Here is a 26,431-nt window from a genome sequence, read left to right as displayed (position 1 = left end):
GCGCAGCCGTGTGGGCCTGGACGTGCGGACACGAAGGGCAGGGCCGGCTTCGGGCGGAAGCACCCCCTTCGCTACCGAGCCTCTGGCCTGGGACGCCCCAGCGTGACCTGCCCCGGTAGGAACCCTCACTTTCCCTAGGGTCCCTGTTTTGGCCCAGGACATCCAGTTTGGGTGAGTTTCCGCGGGTGGACGTGTTCATTGTAATTGGACCAAACATGCAGGTGACGCCGTGTGACACCGGCTCATCATGCCATCTCGCGGGGGTGGTGGGCGGGGCTGCCTGCGCACCCGCAGACAGGAGGCTGGCCTCAAGACTTCCATCCCCGAGCGTCTCTTCGGGAAGGAAGGCCCACGTGGCAGGCAGGCAGGCGGGCAGGCGGCTGTCCTCAGCACCAGGTGTCCGGGATGGCCGCCCCCCGCCCCCCCGCCCCCGTGTGCGCGGACCAGCAGGGCCGGACCTTCTGTCCCGTCCTCGAGAGCCAGCCGGGGCACCCGTCCTCCGTGTCCGGTTCCTCGGCGTGCCTGTCGGAGTGCCGGGGTCCTGGGCACATGGGTGGGGAGCACTTTTCCTTCCGTCTCCCGTTCTTCCTGGAGTCGGCCAGGCCCCCGCCAGCCCCGTGCTTGAAGCACGCTCCGGCCGTGTCCTCCCGCCCCGGGCCCCCAGCCAGGCCGCGCAGACTCTGCTGAGAGCGTCCGGCCCCCGGGAGGCCTGGAGGTGGGGGCAGTGGCTTGTGCCCGTTGTGACCGATGCACGGGTGCTCCTGCGGCTGCGGAGTTGAAATCCGTCCTGTGTCTCCAGGGACACGTCGAATGCCCGGCAGGGAGTCGCCGCCTCTTCCACGGCAGCGGAGGGACGGCGCCCTGGGGAAGGACCACGGAGGGGCCAGGGGCAGAGGGCGGTGTGTGAAGTCCTGGTGCGCCGGCCACCCAGCTGCTGTTTGGGGAACGGCCGGCCGTGTCTGTTCTTAGCCTGGTTTTGCTGCTGGGCTGTACTAAGGCGGTCACAGCCTCCACCGCCACACCTGCGTGCTGCTTGCCGGGCTGGGCCCCGGGGAAGCTCTCCGCGTGCCGGTCTCGTGGTTCCGGCAGCAGTGGGTCCCTGTCCCAGCCATCGGGAGGCTGGGTCGGCCGTCTGCAGAGAGAGGGAGCTCACAGGGACGTGCAGACGGGTGGGGCTGAGGTGGAGGCTGAGCGGAACCCGAGGCCGCCGCCGCCGTCAGGGTCTCCCAGACCACGCCTGCCTCTTAACCCCGCCATCGTGAGGGGTCTGTCCCGTGGCCCCCCCCCCCCCCGAGGGTGGTTCTCCTGTTCAGAGTGGTCACAGCCACAGTGGCGGTGGACTCCTGTGCACGCCTGTGCACACTGGTGTGTGCATGTCAGGTCGCGCCCGGCGGGGGGGGGGATGTGGCTGGCAGGGCCGGCTGAGCAGGAGGGCCGTGAGCTCGCCCACGGTTTGCGCCCCTGCCTGGGAGACTTGGGGCCCAGGTGTCAGGCCGCATGCTTTGCTTTCTGGTCTGTGCTGTGCGTTTAAGAACATTTGGTGGCGTTGATGCTTTAAAAAATAACCTTCTTTATTTCCTCTGGACTGATTTTATCTGGTGGTAGATCTGTCTGACAGCTGCATGCGTTCAATGAAGGTAACACGGCGGTAAATGCGCGGGTGACCGGGAGCTCGGGCGACAGAAGCCCCTTCTGCCCAGTCACCGGGGGCCACAGCGGGGCGGCTCTCTCTGATCGAGGAGGGGGAGGGGGCTCTTACTTCCCGGCTCACACTTGGGGCCCAAGTGTGACCTCCCCTTTACCATTCAGAGGGCACGTTTTTAAAACAAGCGACCCTGGAGAGCTGGACTAGAAGGGGCTCCGACCGCCCCCCCCACTGTTTCCAAGGCGAGCGCCTGCCCCTCCCCCCCCACCCCTGCACCCGCTGAGGGCCCCAGGCCTGTCCCGGAAGGCAACATTGTGTCACAGAGGCGAAGCCCAGGTCTGAGCTTGCGCTCTTCTACACTTGAAACATTTAGGCACAGGGTTTAGTTGAAAGTAAAAGGGATAACCAGGTCGCACAGGGTGGTTTATTCTCGGCCCCAGCCCCGGAGGATGGGCGGGTGAGCACCTCAGCCTCTGGGGCGCAGACGCTCCGGCAGCCACCCCTGCCCTGGGGGCTGCGCCCGGCCGGGCAGCCGTCCCACTGGGGAGACGGAGTCAGCGTCGGCGTGCGGTGGGCGCGTTGGTCTTCAGGTTTTGTTTTCCTTGCCGGATCCCTGGGTGAACAGTTGTGTTTCTTCTTTGCTCCTGACTTCCCCGCCCCCCCCCCCCCCCAGTCCAGTCCAGTCCTGGTTTTGAGAAGTCCGCATCGGTGGCTTTATGTTCAGCGCTCTAAATCCGGCCGCGTGCACACAGTGAGTCCGGGCCTGCGGGTTTGGCAGGGGTCCCGGCTGCTATTTTAGATGTGCCAGAAGCCTTCCTGGAAGTCGGTCCCCAGTTTTCTACGATTAGGCCGTGAGCTGGGATCTGAGAGCAGTGGGTGGGGGCTGTCGACTGGAAGATTCTGCCCCTCCCTCCCGATTTCTTGCCCTCGGTGGGGCAGGGCCCAGGACAGTACCCCCTCCGGAGGGACCAGGGACCCCAGCTCTGAGGTAGGGGCAGCATGCTGGGACCTTCCCGCCCGCCGCGGCGTCTGTGCAGACGGACACTGTCCATCCCGGGAGGGCACCGCGCTCGCAGGTGGGGACGCGCACGTGCTGCCACGGCAACAAGCAGGTGTGCAGCTGGCACAGCGGCCTCCAGACCTGTCCATGGCCTCAACCTGGGATGGGCCGGCGTCCAGCTGGGGCTCCCAGGAGCCTGCGGCCTTGATTCACCCCTCCTCCTCCTACCTCCCCAGCCACGCAGCAGGCTGGGCCTCAGCTAGTCCAGCGTCCTCTGTGGATGCACCAGGTCCCCTGTCGGCGAGGGCCTCATGGAGGGCGCTGGGGGGGCACTCGGGTACCTGGTGCTGAGGGCACACGTCGGCGGCAGAGGCCTCCAGGGGGGAGAGCCGGGCCCCCTGCTCTGGGGACCCGAGGCTCAGTTTCCTGCCTCCTCGTCCTCCCAGCGGCCTCTGTCCTGCCGCCCCTCCCCCACCGGCCCCCAGCTCACCCACTGGGGTGCAGCCCTGACTGAGCTCAGGGACAGCGGGAAGCTGGTGACACCCGGGAAACTTCGAGGCGAGGTGTAGATGCCAAGTTAAGTTTCCTAGAAGCAACCATTGAGCGTGCGTGAAGCTTTGCAGAGAAATGAGCACCGTCTCGAGAGGTCAGTGGCCAGGCATCCAGCCACAGGTAGACGGCGCGGCCGGGCCGCACGGCTTTCCTCAGAGGCTGAGAGCCGCCCCGCAGCGGGGGTCCGACACCAAGCGCGCACAGCGAGTCCGGCTTCGAATGCCCCCCCGGGGGCTTCTCTGGGAGATGTGTTGTGTGTCCAAAGCCAGACAATGGGGGACCTCCTGGCAGGTGCCACATGGGGACTGGTCCCCCAGTGCCCGCGATCACCATCCGTGAAGGCGCACCCCACCACGCACTCGCCTGCCCCCCCCACATCGATGTGGCGCCCCCCCTTCCCTCCTCCCCATTGCCTGGACACCTGCCCTCACGTAGTTGATCTGGGGGGCTGCCCCTCCACCCTTCTGCCTTTCTGCCCCCCTCCCTCCCTCCACCTCCCTCCCGCACCTCCACCACCTGGGCCCACGTCACCTCTTGTCTCTGACACCCCTCTCGCCATCCCCCTGGCCTGGGCACTGTCCCCCGCCGTCCGCTCTTCGTTTTCCAGGTCCTGGTCCCTCAGTGCCAGCCCCTCAGACACCCTGCTGACTACCGCTGCCCCCCCACCACCCCGGGGCAGCCTCCCCCCTCCCCCCTCCCCCCTCCCCCGTTCCCCTGCATTTCCCACCCAGCTTCTGTCAGGGTGTTTCCTGACGGCTCGCTCGTGGCCCCAGCTTCTCAGGACCCTGCTTCCCCAGGGCGGTGCTGGGCGGGGCAGTGCTGGCTGCGGGCGGCTGCAGAACTCGTGGAGCGCTGGGGCCTGGGCAGGTGCCGCACCTGGGACAGGTCTCGTAGGCAGTGTCTCATGGGCATTCTGTGTGTCACTGGACTACTTCGTGGACGTGATGGAGGGGACGAGCACTGTGAACCTGTGGAAAATACGTGGGGGGGAGTGCACCCTCTTTGGGGGGAGAGGTGTTTGCCGTCGGCTCGGGGGCCCTGGAGCGGCTGCTGGGCCCCACTCCCAGGCCCGTGGTCTCACCCGTGAGAAGTGGCCCATGGGGGCGCGGGAGGTGAGGGTGCTGGGGTCAGCTGTGTTGAGCGGGTCCCCCAGACCCGCACGTGGGGGGTGAGGCGGGGGCGGGAGACACTGCGCAGAGGCTGCAGGCTGCAGCCAGGCTGGGCCCCCTCTTCTTCCTGGCGTCCTCCGCGTCCGGGGCGTCGGAGAGGAACGGGACGTCAGAGCGCTCTGCTCCGCGGTGCCGGGTGTCCCGCCATGAGCATGGGGTTTCAGGACCCAGTCCTCCCCCTCCCCGACTTGGCTGGCGCGGTTCGCGCAAGTGACCTGTGGCGGGAAACCGCACAGTCGGCCCTGACAGGGTCAGCCCCGGGGAGCTGGCAGCCTCCCGACTGTCCCCACCCGTGAGCGTGGGCCGCCAGGACCCCCTGGCCGCGTGGGCCTGTCCGGCCGGCAGGGGCCTGGAGATGAGGAAAGTCACCGTCGGCGGCCCCTCGGGGTCCTGGGCGGCTCGGGCCTTACGGTTTAGGGGGCAGAACGCAGACGCGGCCCCGGGACCGCCGTGGGGGCCCAGGAACCCCACTTTCTCTGGGGTGGCCGTGAGGCCCGCTGAGAGTGGTGTGCACCGGCAGCCTGTCCGTCCTCCGGTGGGGAAAGCGGCCCCCGGGGGCGTCTCGGCCTCGCACTCCAGTCGGCCGCGAGTCTCACTCCGTGTCCCCTCCTGTTTTTTACAGACGCCTTCGTGAACAGCCAGGAATGGACGCTCAGCCGCTCCGTCCCGGAGCTCAAAGTGGTGAGTGCTTCCCCGGCCACGGCGGCCGCGTGTCCCTGTGTGTGGTGGGGGGGCTTCCGCACAGTTGGGGCGACCTGTGAGTACACTCAGACCCGCAGCCCCGGGGCCCCGAGGTGCAGCTCACCTCTGGGTGGGGGTGTCCCTGGGAGGGCCGGGGCCCCGCGTGTGCCTGCGCATCCAGCCAGGGCGGCCTCGGCCTCCTGTGCACGGGCGTGGGGGTCAGTCCTTTGTCTGCTGTCGTGTGTGTGTGTGTGTGTGTGTGTGTGTGTGTGTGTCTCCTCGCTCTCTCTCTCCCTCCCTCTCTCTCCCTCTCTCCCTCTCTCCCTCTCTCCCTCTCTCCCTCTCTCTCCCCTCTCCCTCTCTCCCCCTCTCCCTCTCTCCCTCACACTCTCACACACACACACACACACACACACACACACACACTCACTCGTGAGACCACAGTGCCACCCCGGGTCCTGCCAGGGGCGGGAACACGGGAACGACATCCCCATGACAACAGCGATGACGGTCCCCACGAGGCTCCTTCTCCGTGCGGGCGTGTGGTGGGCGCTTCGCCTGTCGCCGCCCTTCCTCCCGACCACTCCCTCCGCAGACGGGGAAGTGGGGGCTCGGGGGCCGCAAGGACTGGCCCGAGCACCCGGTCACACGCAAGGGCGGCGCCGGGGGTGAGCGGGAGCCTGAGCCTGCGCCAGCCCTGCCGGAAGCACGTCCCGCACCGTGAGGACACGTGCTCCGTCTTCGCCGTCCCCTGCCCCGCGTGACTGGGGAGCACTGACGTGTGGCTTGGGTGACGGAGGGGCTGAATTTCAAGTTCTTGCCCATTTAAATTGGCATGGCCACCTGTGGCCAGCGGCCACGCGACTGACTGGCTGACGGCCCGCTGAGGTCCGAACCCTCGGACACAGACCTGGTTGTGAGAGTCAGCAGTGTCGGGGGCGCCGCCGGAGCCCCCAGCGCCAGGCCGGCCTGTGATCGAGGCGGCTCACTGCCGCAGACCTCCTCGGCCGGCGTTGGGACAGCGCTCAGCGGTCTGAGATGAAGGCTGGGGGAAGCGGAGGTGGTTCCGTCAGGGGGCGGTGTGGACTCGGCTCCCCCAGAGTGACTGCCTGAGTGTTAGCTGAGGTTCGCCACTGGGGTCCATCCCACCCGTGGACGAGGACGTGTGAGTGACTCCGCAGGACTTGAGGGGGGCATTCTTTGCGTCCTGCCCCGACCTGCAGGTGGGCACCGGCCCAGCGGTGGCAACAGACAGCTCAGCCTGTGGGGCAGAGGCGTGCCCTGCTGCAGAGCCGCCCGCATCGGCAGAAGGCGCCCCCTTGTTCAGAGACGGCCCGTGTGTCCGTCCACAGGGCTGCGGTTGTCTCCTGCCCTAGTGCCGCCCCCTCTGCACACACACACACAGGTGGCCCCTTAGGTCAGTGCCTTCGGAACCCAAGACTCCTTTGCACGAACGCAGCAGCTGAGCGATATAATAGCACGCCTCCAATGGGCTCTTTATGTTGTCCTTCGAGACCCGTCTTCTGGAATCTGCCAGAGAAAGAAGTCTCACTGTTTGCTGTCTTCTCAAGAGCGCTGGTACCATGCCTTGTGGGTCCTGAAGTCGTGCTGGGGTTAGGTCACCGGTGACGGCTGCAGTTGGTGCCACCGTGGAGCCCCAGGCCGGGCCCTGGGTGCCAGGCGCACAGTGGATGCCACCGTCTGAGCAGGAGGGTGGAGACCCCGGGCACCTAGCCCGTGCAAGGGGATGTGTCGGCCAGCCGCCTGTCACATGCTGCTTGTGTGTGTTCCATGAGTTCCCACCTGGAGTTCTTACTGGGAGCCTGGGTTTCCTTTCCAGCCAGCGGCAGGTGCAGCGGGTGAGCGGGGACGTTTGGGACACATGCTCCCCTTCCTCCTGGGAGGCGGCGACAGGGAGCTGGAGTCCGGCTGGCCTGTGGCCCTGCCCAGAGGGTGACGACAGCTGGCCGTCACGGCCCTGGCCACCTGGAATGCGTAGTTCTGTCCCAGAATTGCCAGTATACCTTCACCACGCTGCCTCAGTGCTCCCCACGGAGCCAGGACACCCCGGCTGAGCAGCACGCACACTCCGGTTTGCGCCCGGGGGCGGCTCCTGGGCCCCGGGCAGCTGAGCCGCTGACGGCGGCGCATCCTCGTTCGTCCTTTCGTTTCCTCTGCTCGGCCGGCTGCTGGTCTGTGCCCGTGCTGTGCGCACCTGGGACGGTCCGAGGGGGGGTTGGTTCAAGCCCCAGCAAACCCATCCCCTGGCCCCCGGCCCGAGGGATCTGGGCCTCCCGAGGGGCCGGCCCGAGCTCCGCAAGTCGTGGGCACGCACGGAGGAGGGGCCGTTGCCACGCTCAGAAAGCCCGGCTGCTGGGGTGTGATGCTGAGCGTTTTCCTCCTCGGCGAAGAGAAGCTCTGGTCTTAGTTAAAGATTCAGTTCTGTGGCACACTGTTCCGGGTTCCTCAGCGTGAAGCTGACAAACGGCGGGTGCCCTTGAGCGGAAGAATAACTGATAGGGAGAGAAGTTCTGGGGTTACAGGGGCCCGAGGCAGGAAGACAGCCCGGTCGAAGCAGGAAGGGAAACGGCTTCATTTGGGCTCTGCCCACCAAGGCCCGCGCTCGGCCCTGGGAGTGCAGCCACCGGTTCAGGCTGCCTGCTGTCGGGGTCGTTTGCTCATTTGTTCACTTGCTCATTCACTCATTTGTTCACTCATTCACTCATTTGTTCATTCACTCATTCATTTTTCATTCGCTCATTTGTTCATTCACTCATTTACTCATTCACCCACTCATTCACCCACTCATTCACTCATTTGTTCACTCATTTCTTCATTCACTCTCATTTGTTCATTCACTCATTTGTTCATTCACTCTCATTTGTTCACTCTCATTTGTTCATTCACTCACTCATTTGTTCACTCACTCATTTGTTCACTCATTCACTCATTGCATTCACCCAGTCATTCATTCATTCACTCGTGTTCACTCATGCACTCAGTTGTGCACTCATTCACTGTCATTCGTGCACTCATGCATGCACTCATGTTCACTCATTCATTCACTTGATCACTTGTTCATTCACGCACTCGGTCATTCATTCACATTAGTTCATTCACTCATGCACATTCACTCACTGACTCATGCATTCACTCATGCTCTCAGTCGTGCACTCATTCATTCACGCACTCATGCATGCACTCATTTATTCATGCACTCATTCACTCATGCACTCAGTCATTCACTCGTTCACTCGTGTATTTACTCACCCACTCATTCACTCACTCGGGCGCTCGTCCATTCATTCATGCACTCAGTCATTCACTCATGCACTCATTCAACCAGTGCTGCTGAGAGTCTGCCTGGGGCTGGCCTCCAGATGGCAGGCATGGGTGGGTCTCTTGTTTTGCTTTGTCTCTCTCAAAAAGTGGATCTGGTCACACTGAAACACAGACGGGAGATTCCTAGTGGGGGAGGAAAAGATGGAAAGATGGGAAGGTGTTCTTCAGAGGCAGCTCCCCGGAGAAGGTGGGGGAGGAGGGAGACCCCGAGCAAACCCGGGGGAAGGGAAGGCCCAGGTTCGCGGGAACGTCGGAGCTGGGGGCGCCCACCTCCCACCCAGGCATCTGGTCGTGGTCGCGGGAGCCCTTCCTGAGGACGGCTTTGGCCTAAGTGAAGCCGACGGCGCGCACGCCCGCCCGGCCGCTGCAGCTTGCTCTCTCGGCACCCTGACTCTCGAGAGGAGCTCTGTGTCTGGCAAGACCGGGGTCCCCTTTCTCCGTCCCTCGGCCAGCTCCCCGTGTTCAGAGCAGCTGCCTGGCTCTCGCGCTTGTTCGGCCTGTGCCTGCCACGCCGCTCCCGGCCCTCCCCTCGGGGTCATTCACCCGTGCAGCTCTTTTCCCCTCGTCTGACCCGGCTCCGAGCTCCCACTCTGCAGCCGTGATTGACATGCCTGGGACATGCTTCTCAGCCCCACATGCTCTGGTCGGCCGCTGTGGCCCACGTCACCCCGCACCCCGCGGTCAGGGTGCAGAGGGTTCACAATGCACCGTGCACCGGCTCAGGCTCCTTCCCTGGTGGACCCGCCGCGTGGACTCTCCAGGAGGGGGCCTCGGCCCCTTCCTCTCTGCCAGCAGGACTTCCGCAGCCCGTGTCTGACCCTCCAGCCTACACGTGGCCGTGATCTCGCGTAGACCTAACGGCCGTCCCTTGCGCATAGACCTAACGGCCGTCCCTTGCTCTGTTTCAGGGGATCGTGGGCAACCTGGCCAGTGGCAAGTCGGCGCTGGTGCACCGCTACCTGACCGGCACCTACGTCCAGGAGGAGTCTCCCGAAGGTACGCCGTCGGGCGGGCGGGCTCGCGCTTAGCAGAGCTTAGCTTTGTAACGTTCCCTGTAACTGTATCCTGAATCGTACCCTGACGGGTCAGCTGTCGAGGGAGGAACCAGGCACCGGGCAGGGGAGGTCCTTAGGTGCACCGTTCCTCCTGTAGTGTGTGCAGCCGGCCCGTCAGAGTCGCCGCAGCATTTGGAGCAAGAATAAGACCACGAAATGCTCTCGAACCCGTTTCTTCCCTGCTAGCGGCCCTTGCAGACGTTAATCCAGCCTCACGCCCCGAGATACTGCTCGGCCAGTGCTCTGCCCTGGACGCTGAGCTTAGACGTAGTTCGCGTGTCTCGTGGCTCAGCCCCGGACACGGGCCATTCAGGAAACCGCGTGTTGGAGTATGTCTCCCTTCTGTGTTGTGCTACACGTAGGTCACGATTATTTTGCACGGAAGTAAGACATTTCTCGTGCCGGCAGGTTTTTCCTTCTGCAGATAAAAGAGTTTTTTATTTTCGCTTTAACCGCAGCACAGCAACGATAGGCACCCACGCAGTCCCCGTGTAGTTTTTCTGAGTTATGTTTTCTCTCCGTGTAACCTTTTCGAATCCAACTCTGAGACACTGAATTTCTGGTTCCTTCTCTCTCTCACCGGCTGTTCCATTCTTTGCAGACATGGACGCAGGTAACTATGCCCTTCCCTCGTGGCGGCACCTGTCTCGTGCGGAGAGCGCGGAGAGGCGAGCCCCGCGCCTCGGCGCCACCCCCCCCTCCCCGTCCTGTGCCTCATCCTGTTGGGTTTCGTTTTGCCTTTTTCTTTTTAAGTTCCACATCCCCCCTGTTTCGTCCTTTAGCTGTGTTCTTAGCCGTAGTCCGAGTAGCTTCCCCTGTTGCCTGTAACACCTGTTCCAGCGTTTAACCCCTGCCCCGGGGACCGGGGCCATGCAGGGAAGGGCGGGGGGGGCGGGTGCTCTGGTCTCGCCCCGGGCTCTGCCGTGAGTTCGTGGGGCTTCGCCAGCGCGCACGAGCCCCGTGGCGGCCGCCGTGCCAGGGGGAGGCTGAGCATATGGCTCGGGGAGGCCGGGGTGGGGGAGCACAGAGGCGAGCAGGTGGGGTTCAAGAAGGAGACAGGTGCCGTCCAGGGGGAGAAGTGCGGGCAGGTGCTAGAAGGCTGCGTGGTCTGGAGAGAGGGGGGCGGTGGGCGGAGCGTGGGTGGGCTTTCTGCCCCCCCCCGCCGGGTCTGTCCCTGTGCCGGCTGCACCCTCGGCTCCGGCGCGCCTGTGACTTCCCCCGAGTCGGGTTTTCCGTGTGTCCCGTGGGTGCGGCTGCTGTGGAGGCTGGTGACACGTGCAGTGGGGTCGGGGGGAGTGGCCTGGGCAGCCTGCCTGCAGGGGAACAGTTGCCTCCTCGCCCGCACCCCCCGCCGTGCTCCGAGTCCAGCCCCACCCGACTTTGTCACGGTGCCCGTGCCCCTCTGCCAGTCGGTCCCGCCTCTGGCGTGGTTGGCGCCGGGGTCGCCGGTGGTCTCACTCAGGGACGCCTCCCCCGCCCCGTGTCACCTGCGCTGCGGCTGCGCCTCTCCCCTTTGCGTGGGTCCCGCCTCGTCACTTGCCGGGGGCCCGGCCGCGGTGTCTTTGCCACTGGCCTCGCGTGTCGGGGAGCGCGAAGGCATCTGTGTTGCATGTTCTCGTTCACGGGACGTGAAAGCTGTACCCCGACCACCATCTCGTGATAGTCCATCCTTCGGTCTTTCAAGCACCACACTCGACTCCACTGACTTCCGTGGCGTCGTGTGCAGCTTTTCAGGTGTGTGATTTCAGAGGGTAGGGGAGCCTGCGTGTGTGTGCGTGTGTGTGTGTGAGAAAGGGCGTCCTTCTTCCTCCGCACGGTGGGTGATTAAGTGTCCCGTTCCCCCGAGGGCCCCGTGCCCAGGGCCTCCTGGGGCAGGAGCAGCAGCATGATGGCCCACGGCCGCCTGGCCCCGGCCCGCTCGCTGACTGCCTCCAGGGCAAGGGGATTCGGGGTGCTGGGAGCTCGGAGTGGCCTGCCTGCGGGGGTGCGCCCCAGCTGACCTTCACTGGGGCCTCCGGGGCTGACTTGTGCCTGGAAGCCCCTCCGCCCCCTCGAGTCCCCATTCCCCAGGGGCCGGCCACCCGTGCCTGCCCGGACGCAGGCAGGTGGCCCCGCCTTTGTCCCCTGAACCAGACTGGGGAGCCGACTCCTGCTTCCTGTCCACGGGGCCTGGGTGGGCCTCCAGATGGCAGCAGGAAGGAACCGTGGCGGTTGTTTCTGGAAGCAGATGAGAAAAGCCTTGATTTCCCGCTGTCCCCACACACGGAGGTGTTTTCCCCCCCGTCAGTGCGCCCGTCTCGGTGCGGTGGTTTCCGGTCCCGTGGAGTGTGTCGGTGCCGGCCGCCGCCCCTGTGGGCCGTCCCTGAGAAGTGTCTTCACGGGCGGCGGCGTGGGGCTGCCCTGCATCCCCGCCCAGGTGCACGCAGACCACCGAAGCCCTGGCACTTGTCCCGGCTGATACATTCAGGACTCGCGGCTGACGAAGGACAAGGCAGTGCGGCTGGTTCGGTGAACACAGGACAGGGCCCCAGAGTTGTCCCCGGTTCCGGTCTGACGGCCGCCTCTGCCTCCTATTAGCTTTGGTCTCGTTTGCTGAATGTCACGTAAACGTGGTTCCCCACAGATGGCACGTTAGACATGTGTACATCCGCCGGTTTTTCTTTCTTTAAAGATTATATTGTTGTTACTTTAAGATTTTATTTATTTTTGCAGAGGAGAAGGGAGGGAGAGAAACATCCATGTGTGGTTGCTCCTCACGTGCCCCCCACTGGGACCTGGCCTCCAACCCAGGCCTGTGCCCTGCCTGGGCATTGAACCGGCGACCCTTGGGTTCGCAGGCCGGCGCTCAGTCCACACCAGCCAGGGCGGCCTGTTTCCAACCTCGGGCTGCTCGTCCACTAGCCAGGTCCGACAGCATGGACGCAGCGGGAATGGGGGGACTGGAAGTCCCAAGCCGAACCCCGAACAGAAGCCCTCCCGGCGTCCAGCCCGCCCGTCACATGGGCCTGGGCTCTCGGTGTGTGACATCCCTCGGCTGTTACTGCGGTACAGCTTCAAAGCCAGTTATGGACGCACAGGACGTGCTTCAACAAGCCGTTCTCAAAAATCTCTGCATCCTCCGGAGACGGCCCCTTGGATGGGTGGTGCTCTGGGTGAGGAGCTCCAACCTGGCTGCAGGTGCTCCAGGGCCGTCCCCAGGGCCTCCGCTGTCCCACCCTCACAGCCACGGCGGGTCTCTGTGGCTCTGTCCGGAGCGTCGTTTCATCCGCGGGTGGAGGTCGTCCTGCGCTCCAGGAGAGCGGCCTTGCGCGTCCTCTCCGGAGAGCCTTCAGGTGGTCTGTCGGGGGTGGTTGTCGGAGACGCCGCGCTCTCCTTCCGCGGGGCTGCTGCTGCCGCGTGCCTGCCCGTTAGCTTCCAAATACTTCATTTCTGTCCCTTCAATCTCATGGACTGGGTTTGTTTCAAGCCGTTTCTCAATGTGGGAAACCGAGTGTTTGGCCATGTCTCTCTGGTCCCTTTTCACACCGTAGTTGCTCCTCCTGCAGTTTTTCTGGTCCCGGTTACAGGGCAGCAGGGGCTGGGCCCCTGGGGCTGCACAGCCCAAACGCCGGACACCGGGAATGGAGGTGGAGGAACGTGTGGCCCCTTTGTCATGACAAACGTCACCCAGGAGAATGGAGGACTCCCCGAGGGCAGTGGGTGACGGATTCCGCAGGGCAGGTCGCAGGGCACTGAATCTAGGGCGCTCGGGGCGGCGCTGGGAGCTGATTGGCCGGAGGTGAGGCCCGGGTGACGAATCGCCCCCCAGGTGTTGAGGACAGCTCTGAGGTCTGTCCCCAGGTCCCTCGGTGTGCTCTCGTGGGAGAGTAGCCAGGGGGTCGCTCCACCTCGGGGCTCGGGGGCTGAGACCTGACTCAGGTCAAGACGTGCCCTTTAACCCGCAGAGGTCATGACCTGTGACCGTCGGTCAGGTCCGGGCTCCTGCCTTCTGCTCCCTCGGGGGTCTCAGTGGTTGCTGACTCTGGTGGGGAGGCTGGGTCTCGGGGTGGGGAGAGGGTTTCCGCAGCTAGGGTTTAAAGCCAGGTGGGGTCCAAGTCAGCAAGGAGGACCCTCAGGCTGACCCTGAGCTCGGGGCTCTCCACTTCCCCCGCCCCCCCATCACGTCCCGTGTCACCCCCCCCTCCCCCGAGTCCTCGTCTTTCTGCCTGCCTGTCCTGGAGCTGCGTGGGGCGTGGAAGCACTTGTGAGGGGTTTCCTTCTGCTTTCCGGGGCTCGTTTTCTCCTCCACTGGCTGTGCTTTCGCTCGCCCCCTTCCTGCCGCCGCCTCCCACTTCCCCTTCCCCTCCTGCCGCTCTGGGCCTGCTGTCCCCGCCGCCCCCCCCCCCCCGCCCCGCCCCGCCCCGCCGGCCCTTCCCTGCTGAGGTGGGCGCTGCCCCGGCCCTGCTCTGGGGCGGCCGCACAGTCCGGGTTCCCCCTCTCTCAGGCCCGTCAGACGTGGGGTGCGGGGAGCCCCCCGCTGGCTGGGGCTTCCTGAGGCAGGAGCCCCTCACGGTCGGGGCACCACAGAAGGGACAGGCGGCCACCCTGGATCCCGTTGGCCAGCCATCAGTCTCCACCACCTTCGGTGTCGGTTAAACAGGCTCCTCAGAGACCCGGCCTCCCCGGGAGTCCTCCTGTCCCCACGGCCGCCACCCGAGTGTCGCCGTGGAGACCACAGCAGCCGCCTCACACGCGGCCCTTCTTGTCGGTGCGTTTCACAGTAGTTACTTAAGAAGAAAAAAATCTGTGAGTTTAAAAAAAAATTGGCAGAGGAGATGAAATCTGACTTGGTCAAACTTGGTCAACTAAAATGTTACCGATGAAATGTTTTCCCAGTGTAAAAATAACATGTGGTCTGCCATTTCTTTTAAAGGTCACAATATAAAACCTCTCCAAAAATGTTAGCAAGTTTCTGACATTAGTGTTTTTATCAAACCTAAAAGAGTAGAATTAATTTTTTAAAAATTCCCGGCATGTTTGCGATAGAAATGTTTGAGCATTCCCGTAGGGAGAAGTAAAAAGGGTCGCTGTCCCTCCGCCGCGGCCCTCTGGTCCCACTGGACTTCAGGACGCAGCGCAATCTGGGGATCAGTGAGGAGGAGAAAGCGTCAGGCAAACGGGTGAAGACGTCTTGGGGGGATGCGAACCTCTGAGCTGTGGCGGGGGGAGACCGGCCCCCGCCAGGGCCTACCCGAGGCCGGCCCGCACCCGAGGGCAGGGCCGTGGCCGATGGGCAGCGTCCCACTCCGGTGCTGGGATAGAGCTCCTCCCCTTTCCTGTGCAGAGGGGAAGCGGCCCCCCGGAGTTCCACCTGCAAGACCAGTTTTCTTTGCTGGCTTGCACGTGAGGGAACGTGCAAACGAACAGTGAAAGTAAAAGCGAAACAAAGCGACAGGCAGGTGGGTTTCTTGGTCCTGTTCCCCAGCACGGGGCTGAGTTTGGGGCCGCAGACGGCCCCTCCTGCACAGTGCGTGGAGTAAGGACACGGCGGCCCCCACGTTCCCGAGGCCGCCCCGCGGCCTCTTGACAGTCGCAGCGGGGCCGCGGGGCCCCACGTGCGGCAGGGCGGCGTCGGGCAGGCTTGCCTGAGCAGAGGTTCCGGGAAGAGAGGACGGCAGGAGGCCGCGTGGCCCGGGACTCCCTGCCGCGGGCCGGCCCGGGGCCGTGGCTCCCATGGGGGCACCTCTGTGTCTTGCACCAGAGACTGGGTGTCGGTGGTGGCCTCTGTGTCACCCCAGGTCATGGAGGTGCCATGGGCAGGAAGTGCTTTGTCAGGTGCTGCCGGGATCACCGACACTGTGGTGGCGTGTGGGCGGTTGGTGGCGCGCTGACAGCTTTCGGTCCAGTGAGCCAGCGTGACAGACACAGACGCCCAGTGTCTGTGGCGCGGTTTACTCAGGGCCCCCTCCCCCACCCCCTTTTGGAGTGGGGGAGGTTGTGTTCGCCCCTCCCCCCTGAAAGCAGCATGTGGCGCAGAGGGGGCGCTGGCGCGTGCCCACGCACGTCAGAGGCCCATCGTGGCTCTGTCCCGTCTGGTCTCGGCGTCGCTGCACGAGGAATCCAGCCGCTTGACCGAACCCCAGCACCCCGCATCCAGAGCTGCTGCTGGGGAGCCTGCCGGCCCTCAGTGGGGTACAGGGACGTGTGTTTTAGCCGAACCTCGTGTTCATCCCGTCCCTCCTTCCTCGCAGCCGGGGTGCTTAGCACCTGGCTGAGTTTTACCTCCTTACTAAGTCTTTGGGTTCGTGGCAAATGGATACAAGTATTTCATTTTCATTTCTTCATGCACGTGTACCAGCAGGAATCATACAAGCCCATTGCAAGTGGCTGGCATTCGCAAGCAGAGAATGTTGAAAAGGCACACTGTATCTTTTTTCTGTTGTTCTATTGCAGTTGTCCCAGGTGCGCTGTATCTCGGGGGAGGGGCATGTAGAGCAGTGTTCTTGGAACCAGAGGGGGCCTCAGATGTAAAAAGGAATTTTCCCACCTTACAGAGGTGACGAAGTTAGGTGTGAGGTCCTGGGCTCAAGGCTGCCGAGCCAGAGACCACCGCAGAGCACGAGGCGGGAGAGGGGGGAGATGGAGCGTGCACACCTCCACGGGGCGAGTCTGCTGGCGGGAGGCGGGAACCTGTCAGCGGGGGGTGTGCTAGTTTCCCGGGGCGCTGACGGAGGCGTGGGCGGTTCCAGGGCCTGCAGGGAGCTGGCTGCTCAGTCCCGTGGCTGTCACAGTGGGGGAGGAGGGGGGGCTCCTGTCTGGTGCCCCGTGTCTCCTGGCTCCTTCTGTGGTCACCACAGCCCAGCTGGGAGGGGGCGTTAAGGTCTCTTACTTACGAGGAGTTGGCGATTATGGTTGGGGACCGTGAGTGAGTCGTCTGGACCCGGGTCTGCTGCGCCCCCGGGAGTGTTTCCTGCTTACTGGTTCTGCAGGCTCTGCCCTTCCTTTGGCGACGGTGTGGAGAGGGATCGGCATGGGAGATTATCTGTTTGGTTTTAATACGGAGAAGTTGTCTTTGGTTTCTGTTACTGAACAAACCAACACCCGGCAAAGCAAGTGCATGTCACCTGTCTCTTCAGCGGCGCCCAGAGAGGAGTGTGGGAGCGGATGTGTGTGCCTGTGTAGTGTGTGTGTGGGTGCGCACGCGCACTCTGGCCGGCTCACCGGCACCTTGCACAGCAGCCGGCCGCAGTGGGGGCCCTGGTGCCTGCTTCCCGGCATCCGGACCCCGGACGCCGGGATGGAAGGTCCCCCTCGTCGGGCCACTGGTGGAGAAGTGAAATGGGCCTCTGGGTGGCAGAGGCCCTGACGGGCAGGCTCTGGGGTCGATGGGCGGTCCTGCCCCTGGCTCTCCAGCACCTGGTGTTTTGGGGTTGTGACGGAGTTCCGGGAGGCGTCTGTGCCAGGAGCTGAGAGGGAGAGCAGGGACCGATGCACTCCCTCTCTTAGAAGGGAGCTCGGGACCCCGGCGAGGGCTCACCAGGTGAGGGTTCACCGGGGTGGACTCGGAGCCCCGAGTCCCGGAAGGTGGCCTCTCTGCGCAGAGGCAGAGGGGCCCGGAGTGGCGGTCGACCTCTGCTGTCTGGCCAGCTGGTCCAGGGCAGGGCTGGGAGACGGGCGTGGCTGTGGCTGTGGCTGTGGCTGTGGCGTGGCCCCTCGGGGAGCCCCCACCCGATGTCTGCAGACGGCCCTTGCCACCTCCGCGTGGCCGCCCCTCCCGCCTCGTCCCGCGGGGCTTCCTGGTGGCCTCCCACTAACCCGCCCGGTCCTAACGCCTCCCCGCCCGCCTGCTGCACCGCTCTGTCGCCCCTCGCAGGGCTGCCATCCGTAGTTTCTGTCTAACCGTGTGTGGTAGTCGGCACCCTCCCCTCCCTGTGCGCTGTGACTGCGAAACACCATCCTGTGGCGTTCTGTGTCCGCACCAAGAACTGGGTTTCCCTTGAGGAGAATACAGGTTCCCGGCCCTCGAACTCGCCAGCACGTCGCAGCCCGAGCCCCCGACGGGCGCGGCCAATTCGTTTCTTTTGCAAACCGAACCAGAACCAGAGAGTGACCGTCTCGGGGCTCTCGGCCTCTGCGCCCTGCGCATCCCGGTGCGCCCAGCGGGCGAGGCTCCCCGGAGGGACGCACACGCTAAAACTCCGCCCTTCTTCTCAGCCACGCGTCGCCCTGGCCTTGCGGGCAGGGCTGTGCGTTCTAACCAGAAACAGACACCGGTTCTTTAAGACGGATACTCAAATCTGAGCTCAGGTCTTTCGAGACCCAGCGGTCGTCGGAGGCAGCTCCGACACCCACTCCTAAAGGCACAGGGCGGCCCCCCGGGCGACGGCCCCGGGTGTATTTTCCCACAAGCGAAGCCCACGTCTGTCTGCTCCCCGCACGCCCCGTCTTTCCTGCGTAACGAGATTTTTTGTGTGTGTGTGGCAGGTGGCAGATTCAAGAAAGAGATTGTGGTTGACGGACAGAGCTATCTGCTGCTGATTAGAGATGAAGGGGGCCCCCCAGAGGCGCAGGTGAGTATTACACGCCAGCGGGCCGCCTTTCCGCCTGCCCGGTGCCCGGCTGGTTCTGACCACCGGCCTTGGAGCTGGGCTTAGGAACTGGTTCGGTGCGCTCAGCAGAAGGTGACGGAGGAACGCCACGAAACTCCCGTCTCCGAGACGCCAGCTCTGCTCTTCTCCAGATAAGGCCCCGAGGGAGGCCCGGCCGTGCGGCTGATGGCCACTCTCCTGGTTTTAAGATGAAGGGGAGGCACTGGTTTGTCAGCTCGGTTGACTTGACGTCTGGAAGTTTCTGAGGTCCCCCCTCCTCCGCGTGCCCCCCTCCCGAGTCAGCCTCTGGGAACCTGCGTGCAGCGTAGCGTGGTTTCTTTTGACGGTTCCTCGAGCGGCCGGCACCCCGGACCCGAGAAAGCGTGCGTGGGGAAACGCCCTTCTCGGGGGTGCCCACCGTCCGGCTCACACAGTGCGTGCCGCCAGGCACGGCGTGCGCGCCAGCCGGGTCAGGGGCGCCTGCCAGGGTCAGGGGTCAGGGGTCAGCTCTGGGACTCCGGGCACGCCCCGTCCAGCGCCCCGAGGTAGCGGCAGTGCCATGCTGGGGTGGGGTTTCCACCTTGGCCTCCGGCCACGAGGAAGTGTTCGCTCAGTTCCCCCGGGGCCGGTCCTTTATTTAAGTCGAGCTTCTCTCCGGAGCCTTGCTTGGCCTGGAGCCCACCCTGAAGGTTGCTGCTCTGGGGGGTGGCAGGGCGGAGCCTTCCAAACCTGTGAGGGGCCTCGTGCGCGGCGGGCAGAGTGCACTTGCCTGTGCCCGGGAGAAAGCCGCCTCCAGGCGCGCCCCCCCACGTGCACGTGGGGCTGCGTTTTCACGACGCCGTGTCCTTGCGGGCACTCCGCCCCCAGCCGGTGGCCTCGTGGGTGAAATCCGGAGAGAGTGTGGCTGCGGGTGCCGTCCTAGGCTAGTCCGAAACTTCTGCTTGGGAACTCGCTCTGTGGTTGTTTGGCGGTTGCTGGGGAAGCTGGGGCGGGGTGTCCATGGAGCCCACCACCCACGGGTGCCGGGCAGTCAGCTGCCCCTGGAGAGGTTACGGTCCTGTTTGCGTGTCCTGTGGACGGAGGTTTGGACCATGGCAGCTTCGGTCTTGGGAGATGAGGGCCGGTCCCAGGGACCCCCTACCCCCACCCCGCGCATCTGAAGGTGCCCTTCCCCTCCACAAGGAGAAAGGGGGGGCCCTGTCACTGGTCCTCGGGGCCTCGGGACAGACGGACATCAGGTTCGGTCAGGTCGGCTCTGGCCTGTCAGGATTCTCCGTTTCTGAGTTCTTGTCCTCATTTAACTTTTGAGTTTGTCATTCGAACTTGAGGTCTATTGAAGTTTTATCATGTCAGGTGTTCTCCCGTAACTGGTACATCCTGCATTTATATGGGGATGTCGGAGCTTAGCCCACTGAAAATTTCCCCAGATGTGTGAGAGCCGGTCCCTTGGCCACCGGAACTGAGGTGGGAGCTGCAGGCTCTTCTCAAGAAAGGAAATGGGGTTTTAAACACTCCCCTTCAGCGGGGAAGAGCGGGGGGTCTGGTGCCACTCCGGCCCCGTCCCGGTGACGCGGGGGGCTGCCGAGGAGAGGACCCCCGTTCCCTGGGCTCCGACCGTGCGCGCTGCCGTGGGCATCGCAGGGGACGGCTCGAGCCGGACAGTGCGGTTACTTACGGGAAAGCAGGTTGGGGTGGGTTCGCCTGGATGCAGGTAAAACAAGAAGGAAATGGCACAAGAGTCAGGCCGCCCTTGGGTTTCAATTTTTCTCCCTGATTTTCATCAAGTTTGGTCGTTTCTGTAACAACGCACGACGCCCTCGCAGGGGGCTGCAGGAGTTCGTGGTGCCCGAGCTTTACAAGGAAGGACCTCCTCGGGCGGGGGCGAAGGCCCTGGGCGGGGCGGTGGTTCTGAGGAGCCTGTGGGAGCCCAGGGGAGGACTGTCCACCTCACAGGGCCCAGCAAGGCTCCCTGGGGGCTCACCGGGGGGTTGGGTGTGAAACCGAAAGCGTGTCCCCAGAAAGGCTCTGGTGCCTTCCGTCTGCAGGACTGCAGTTGGGACAGAGGGTGGGCGTCCCATGGGTCAGAGTGCCTCCTCGGCACTCTCTGGAGCGTCCTGGGTGGGAAGGGGACAAGGGTCCCGCACCAGGCATGTCGTGCTCAGGACGAGAGGGTGCTGGCGAAGCCGTGGCACCCCGGGCGCCGTGAAGTCGGGCGTCGGACTTGGCCGGACTTGGTGGGGGGAGGCGAGGTGGGAGGGGGCATCCGTCCACCACGGGTGTGCGTGTGCTCCCAGAGGCGATGCGAGGCTCTCGCTCAACTCCTGAGCTCCCTCCCCCTCTTCTCTCCCCAGTTTGCCATGTGGGTGGATGCTGTCATATTTGTCTTCAGCCTGGAAGACGAGATCAGTTTCCAGACCGTGTACCACTACTACAGCCGGATGGCCAGCTACCGGAACACGGGCGACGTCCCGCTGGTCCTGGTGGGCACCCAGGGTGAGTGGCGCGTGCGGGCGGCCGCGCGTCCACGCGTGTGGGGTCCCGGCGGCGGGGCCCCGTGTGAGTGTGGGCGTGTCTCTGTGCTCGGCGTGGAGGGATTTGCAAAGATGCAGTTTCCCACCAGAGGCTCACTTTTGACAGTGAACGTGAAATTGCCCCATTTCCCGAGTCGCTTCTGCGGAGAAATCACTGAGCTGCCTCAACGTGACGTGCGCAGCCCCCCGGAGTGCCCTAGAAAAAATAAAATCTGTTTTCTGTTCTGTGTTTCTGTTAATTCTCTGTTATATAAAGTGCATAAGCAATCTAAAAGGCTTATGTTGACTCACCTTTGGGGCCCCTTTAAAATAATGCTGGCTTCTGGCATATTGCAACTGTTTCACTTTGCTCTATTTGTTAATATCTCATCATCTTTATCTTAAATCTAATTGGCCCCCCAGACAGTGGAGAATCGTATTGTGTGAGCACGCTGGTTGTTTTCTTCCTGGCCACTTAAAACCTCTCTCGCCAAAGCGACTCCGGGGGAGGGTCCCTGCCTCGGCCACAGACTCGCTGACACCCTGGTGTCCACCCCATAAAAGTCAGATTTTTAAAAATCAGAGGAAGGTTACCCTTAAAACTGCATTGTGACAAATACAGGTAAGTTAAAAAAAAAAAAAAAGTCACGTCCAGGAAAATTGGATTACTTCCTCAGTTTTTGGCTCATAACCTATTTTTGTTAATTCCTTTAGAGTGAGCCTGTTGAAAAAGAAAACAAAAACAGAAAACATACACATAAAACAAACACAAAATAAAAATAGGATTAGCAGGGGTCGGCCCTTCCACGCCCGACAAGACCCCCTGACAAGAGCTGGCTGTCTGGACAGGCAGCAGCGGCCAGCTGCCCCGCTGCGCTGGGTCGGGGTGCGCAGAGCCCAGCAGGCGCCCGGCTGCCATGGCAGGCCCCCGGCTGGGGGGTCGAGGGATCCCGGTCTCAGAGCCGGGGTGCATGTTGGCCCTCGGAGGGGACTGCAAGCCTTTCCTCGGTGCACCAGATGTGAGGGGTTACGGTCGGGCTGTCAAGGAGAGAACACGCCCCCCCATTCCCCCCACAGCCTTTTTTTTAAAGCATATTTTTAAATGGCTAGTGGTCCAATAACTAAAACCTTCAGGAGATTTAACCTAAAAGCAAATAGAAGAGAGTGTGTTTTTGTGCGTGTGCCTTCAGCGCCCTCTAGTGGCCAGGAGGAAACAGGACGCGCCTGTAAAAAGTCCCTGTTCCAAAGCACAGAATTGGCTTGAATTGGTGACTTGGAAATTCTTAATCACGTTTTGGAGTGGGTAGCTTGTGTACGGCAGGTCCTGCTTAAAGCTTCTGAAAGATGAAGTGAATCCATTCCAGTGTCTTCCTGCCCAGGGCATTTCTGAGCGAGGCTCCTGCCTCCTGGCTGCGACCCCTGGGGCTCTGGCAAGGGTCCCACGGAGCAGTCTGCGCGAGGCTCCCCCAGCGCCCACGGCACGCGAGTGTCAGTGAAGCGGCTGCTCTGGTCCCTTTCATCACGCCACGCGGGCAGCTTCGCTGAAGTCCTGCCTGGGTGCGGGAGCACCTGTCTCCCCGCGGCAGCCCTGCCTGACCTTCTGTGTCCCGGCCAAAGGAGGGCACGACCAAGCCTCCCGCCCGGCAGTCCGAGTGTCTGCTGGGGGCCTTGGGTGGCCCCACGGAGGCCCTGGGGACGCCCTGCAGTGGGCGCTGAGTGGGAGGTCCGGCCCTTGGGTCCCTTTCCTTGACTGTGTCTGCGGGGTGGGCAGGTGGAGGTCTGTCTGCTGTCCCCTCCATGTGCCTGAGGCTTTGTTCGTGCCGGGCAGACATGGTGTCTGCATACATGGTGTTACCAGTGGGGGGGGCGCTCTCCTGGGGCACCCTCCGCCCCTCCCCAGAGCCCTGATTCCCAGAGCACCGAGGAAGCTCCGCCCACATGAAGGTGACCAAATGTGGGCCTCTGGAGGGTCCCCCCTTGGCCGCTCCTTAACGGCTCGTAAACCGGCTTCCCGCAAAGCCTGCGTGTCTATCACACCTTTGTCCACTGGCCTGGTGGGACGCCAGGGCGGTGGCCGGGGACCCCCTCCCCGCTCCTGAAGGCGGGGCTCCGGGACCTCCTCACCCACCCCTGCCGGCTCAGCTCTCGGCAGCGTCCTACATTGGTCCCCACCATGCACTTGGATTATTTTCTGCCCCCACCACCCCAGTGTGACTTGGACACCCCTCCACCCCCCGCCATGAGAGCGCAGATTTTTTTTTTTGCCTGCTCTGCGCACTGAGGTCTCTGTCTGGAACCAGAGCCGACCCCTGTGTGGGCTCCCCGAGGGCTTTCCCCTTGTTAACGTCTTTCCCTGCAGGGCCACTTTTCATGCTCCCCCCTTCCTTCCGGAGCTCTGGGCAGTCTTCCCCTTCCGTTTCAGAAGCAGGGTCCTCTAGTCTCTGCAGATTCCTGGTAATGGGGCCTGGCCTGGCGTGCGAGGGGTTGTTTCGGGGGCAGACTGCGGTTGAAAACTGCGGGTTCGGCGCAGGCAAGGCGCAGGCATCGAGCTCCTCGCGACCTGCCGCTGGGGGAGGAGCGGCAGCTGCCCGCGCTCACCTCCTTGCCGCCCGCGCTCCTGTGTTCCAGACGCCATCAGCTCCACCAACCCGCGGGTCATCGACGACGCCCGGGCGCGGAAGCTCTCCAGCGACCTGAAGCGCTGCACCTACTACGAGACGTGCGCCACCTACGGCCTGAACGTGGAGCGCGTCTTCCAGGACGGTGAGTGCTCCGCCACCGCCACCGGGAGCGCAGCGCCACCTTCGGGTCTGCACAGGGGGCGGAGTCAGCCCTGCTGGGGGGCGGGGCCTCCGTTCTGTCCTGAGCCGCTGCCCGAAGGTGCAGCCGCACTCGGCTCTGAGCAGTCCCGCAGGGGACTCGGTGTCACGTCGCGCGGCCATTCTGTGTTCCTTTCTCAGACTACTCATTACACGCATGTCGGGCACGTGTACACGCGGCGCCATTTCTTCTGCACAGCCGTTCGCCCCTCCTGATTCAGGCCGTCCCTTTAAAAAGGTTCGGGCGTTTCGTGTTGGCCTTTGCGGACAGGGAGCTGAAAAGAGGAAGGGTTGAGTTGGGGCAAAAAACCCCAAAACCACACCCTCGGGCTCGGGGCCGGGAGGCGGTGTGGTCTGCAGGGGTGACCGAGCGCCTGCCCCCAGCAGCCGCTCAGAGAGGATGCTCTTGGGGGTGGGGTGGGTGGTTCCCAGGCAGGACGGCTGCTCACACGGATAATCCCTAAGCCAGGTGGGAGGAGGGGGTAGGGTGATGGCAGTGAGAGATGGTGGGGCGGAAGGTGGGCTCTAGCCTGGAGGCATCTGGGAGGTCGTGTTCCCGGCAGCCGGTCTGCTTCTGATGGGACTCTTGGGAAGTAAACCCAGGTCCCCTCCCCTTCTGGTGGCAGCCCCCACCTTCTTGCCCCTGCTCCCCCACCCCCATTCCCTGCTCTGGTGCCACAGGAGTCAAGGCGGAGCAGACAGCCAGCGTGGGGTTGCCCTTCAGGGGCTGCCCCAGCCGCCCGGGGGTCCCGGGCTCCGTGCCGTGCACCGGCCCTGGTGAGCAGATGCCCGTGTTGGTAAAGCGGTAACTTCCCCTAAACAGGACATGTACCTGCCCTTCTTCTCACTGTCCAGACTGGTTTCCGGGTGACGTTGCAGGAATGCGGTACTGGCTGTAGTCTTTCATTCACTTTCCAGGACCGTGCCCCTCACATTCACGGGGCGTGCTCGGGCCACATGCGGGGACCGCCGGGTGGCTCTGCGAACATCAGTGAGACCGTGGGGCACTGGACAGGGAGGCACCTGGGCTTCTCCGGGGTCTGACAGGTCCCAGTTTGCCGACCTAGAGCCCCAACCCCCGGGCCCGTGCAGTGGGGGGCCAAGTCCAGCCAGCGGCCTGTCTTCGAGAACAGACCCTGGTGGTCGCCCTGCCGTGCCTGGGCCGCACAAGCTGGGCCGCTCTGCTTCTCACCGCAGAGCTGAGCTGCGGCTCCGGAGGCCCCGGGACCCCCGGAGCCTGGGGTGGCCGCTCTCTGGCCTTTACAGAATGCTCGCTCGCCCCCAGCTCGGGAGGGACCGAGTCCAGCTGTGGGGTGAGTGTGTGTCGCACTGCTATCGCTTTGCTGGTGCGTTTGTGCCCAGCGTGCAGCTTCCGAGGACGCGTGGATGGGTCTCACAGAGTGAACCCGTCCTGGGGGGGGCAAGGTCAGAGAGCCCCACGCCCACACAGAGTGGGTGATGCAGTGGGGTGGGGGGCAGGCGGGGGCCCGGGTGCGGAGCACGCACTGCCGTGGTCGGGTTGCAGCCCCGGCCAGGGGAGATGAGGAGGGAGCGCCTTTGCAGACGCCACTGTCGGCAGCACCCAAGGGCCTCTGTTGCCAGGGCCGCCTCAGGTGGCCGTTCACTGGTTGCAGCTGCGTGCACGCTCCCTGTGGTCCGCGCAGGCTGAGCGGGGCTTGCGTGCACGCTCCCTGGGAGGTCAGAAGGAGCCCATTCCCGTGAGGGGCTCAGGTCACGGGGGCTGCAGGGGGGACGGCGCCTGTGCTATCGCAGCTTCTGTGCCGACTGTGGTCTCAGCCTCTGAGCGCCGTCACAAACATGAGTTTAAAAGCAAAGTGGCGGTTATTTTGCATGCTTTGTATGATGATTATGTAGCACGTGTGTGTGGTCAAATCACCCATTCGTTTGTTAGTGGTCAGAGCAGTTGCTCCTGCAGTGGGACTGGACTCCGGCCTTGGAACCAGTAACCGGCAGGGTCCATTTCCAGCCCGGAGGGAGGAAAAACACTTGTACGTTCAGAGCTGGACGTCGAGGCTCAGAAAAGTCTCGGCCCCTGCCCAGAGGCGCTCCCCCTGGACTGGACCCCCAGCTTGGGGCCTGGGGCCTGGACCGGGCCTTTCAGAGGGGAATTGTCTCCTGAGAGTATCGGCTGATTTGCTTCAAGTCGCCCGTCGGGAGTGAGCTGTTTCCGGCAGAGCGATTGTCTGAACTGTCGGCGCGGCCCGTGTGCTGCAGCCGCCGCCGCCGCCGGCAGCGTGGAGTTGGTGAGAGCTGACCGTTCCCGGCTCGTCTGTGATCCTGGGGGAAGGAACCGTCACAAGGAAAGGCCTTCCGACTCGTTCAGAAACAAGACGGCAGGGGGCGCCGTCGTGACGTGCGGATGAAGATGGATGTCCCCGCGAACAGCGGGCAGCAAGAAACGATCTGCTGCTGCGCAGCGCTGCGGAGCGTCGGGCCGGCTGGGGCTACAGTCTTCCCGGCGGCTTCTCGCCCGGGTCGGGGGTCTTCCCGCGGTGCTGCTCCGGCGGGAGACGAGGAGCGCCCGCCCCCACACGCTCTCGGACACGCACAGAGACGCCCGGCTCCAGCCTCGCGCCGCCCTCCGTGGTGGTCCTCCTGGGGAGACTCCTGGCCTGCGCCCAGAACCGATTCGGCCGACGACAATGTGAGAAACGGCTGTCTCCGCCCCTCCCGGTGCAGCGGCTGGCCCCGTGGCTGTGCTGCGCCCCCGGGGCTCCTGCTGATGACTGCGCCGGCTGGAATTAGCCCGAGTGTCGCTAATGCATACAAATGGCTTTTATTTTGTTCGTGATGTGCTCGTGATGCCACGGCATTCTGCACTTGCGAATGTTTTTAAAATGATTAAACGGCCGTGTACTTTCTGACCTATTTAACTCTCCCCGGAGTTTTGGGTCAGAACAGGATGAGCACAGGCCTTCCCCGGGATGGCGAGACTGAGGTCGGTGGAATGCGGGCCCAGTCGGGGGTCGGCCTCACTCGTGGGTCGGGGAGGAGGTGTTCCCTGACCCCGGCCAGGCCCCGGGCGGTTCCGTCCGCGGCAGAGAGGGAGAGCGGTCCCCAGGGAGGCTGG

At 63.7% G+C, this 26,431-nt stretch overlaps 1 protein-coding gene across 9 annotated transcripts in view; it reads left to right on the top strand.

Moving 5' to 3' along the window:
* AGAP1 (ArfGAP with GTPase domain, ankyrin repeat and PH domain 1) overlaps positions 1–26,431 on the top strand; it is a 333,220-nt gene that overhangs the window by 97,457 nt on the left and 209,332 nt on the right. For 5 of the 9 annotated variants that reach the window (XM_045845686.1, XM_045845683.1, XM_045845680.1 and 2 more), the window contains exons 2-7: positions 4,989–5,047; positions 9,298–9,385; positions 10,046–10,057; positions 17,908–17,993; positions 20,363–20,504; positions 23,150–23,284. In XM_045845686.1, coding sequence (XP_045701642.1) covers positions 4,989–5,047; positions 9,298–9,385; positions 10,046–10,057; positions 17,908–17,993; positions 20,363–20,504; positions 23,150–23,284 — 522 coding nt within the window. The remainder of the gene's footprint in view (positions 1–4,988; positions 5,048–9,297; positions 9,386–10,045; positions 10,058–17,907; positions 17,994–20,362; positions 20,505–23,149; positions 23,285–26,431) is intronic. The other 4 variants (XM_045845687.1, XM_045845689.1, XM_045845688.1 and 1 more) reach the window with 1 other exon arrangement.

This window comes from Phyllostomus hastatus, unplaced genomic scaffold (genome assembly GCF_019186645.2).
Source record: "Phyllostomus hastatus isolate PE091 unplaced genomic scaffold, TTU_PhHast_1.1 phas_contig_477, whole genome shotgun sequence".
Lineage (NCBI taxonomy): Eukaryota > Metazoa > Chordata > Mammalia > Chiroptera > Phyllostomidae > Phyllostomus > Phyllostomus hastatus.
This window is presented reverse-complemented; position numbering and strand designations above follow the sequence as displayed.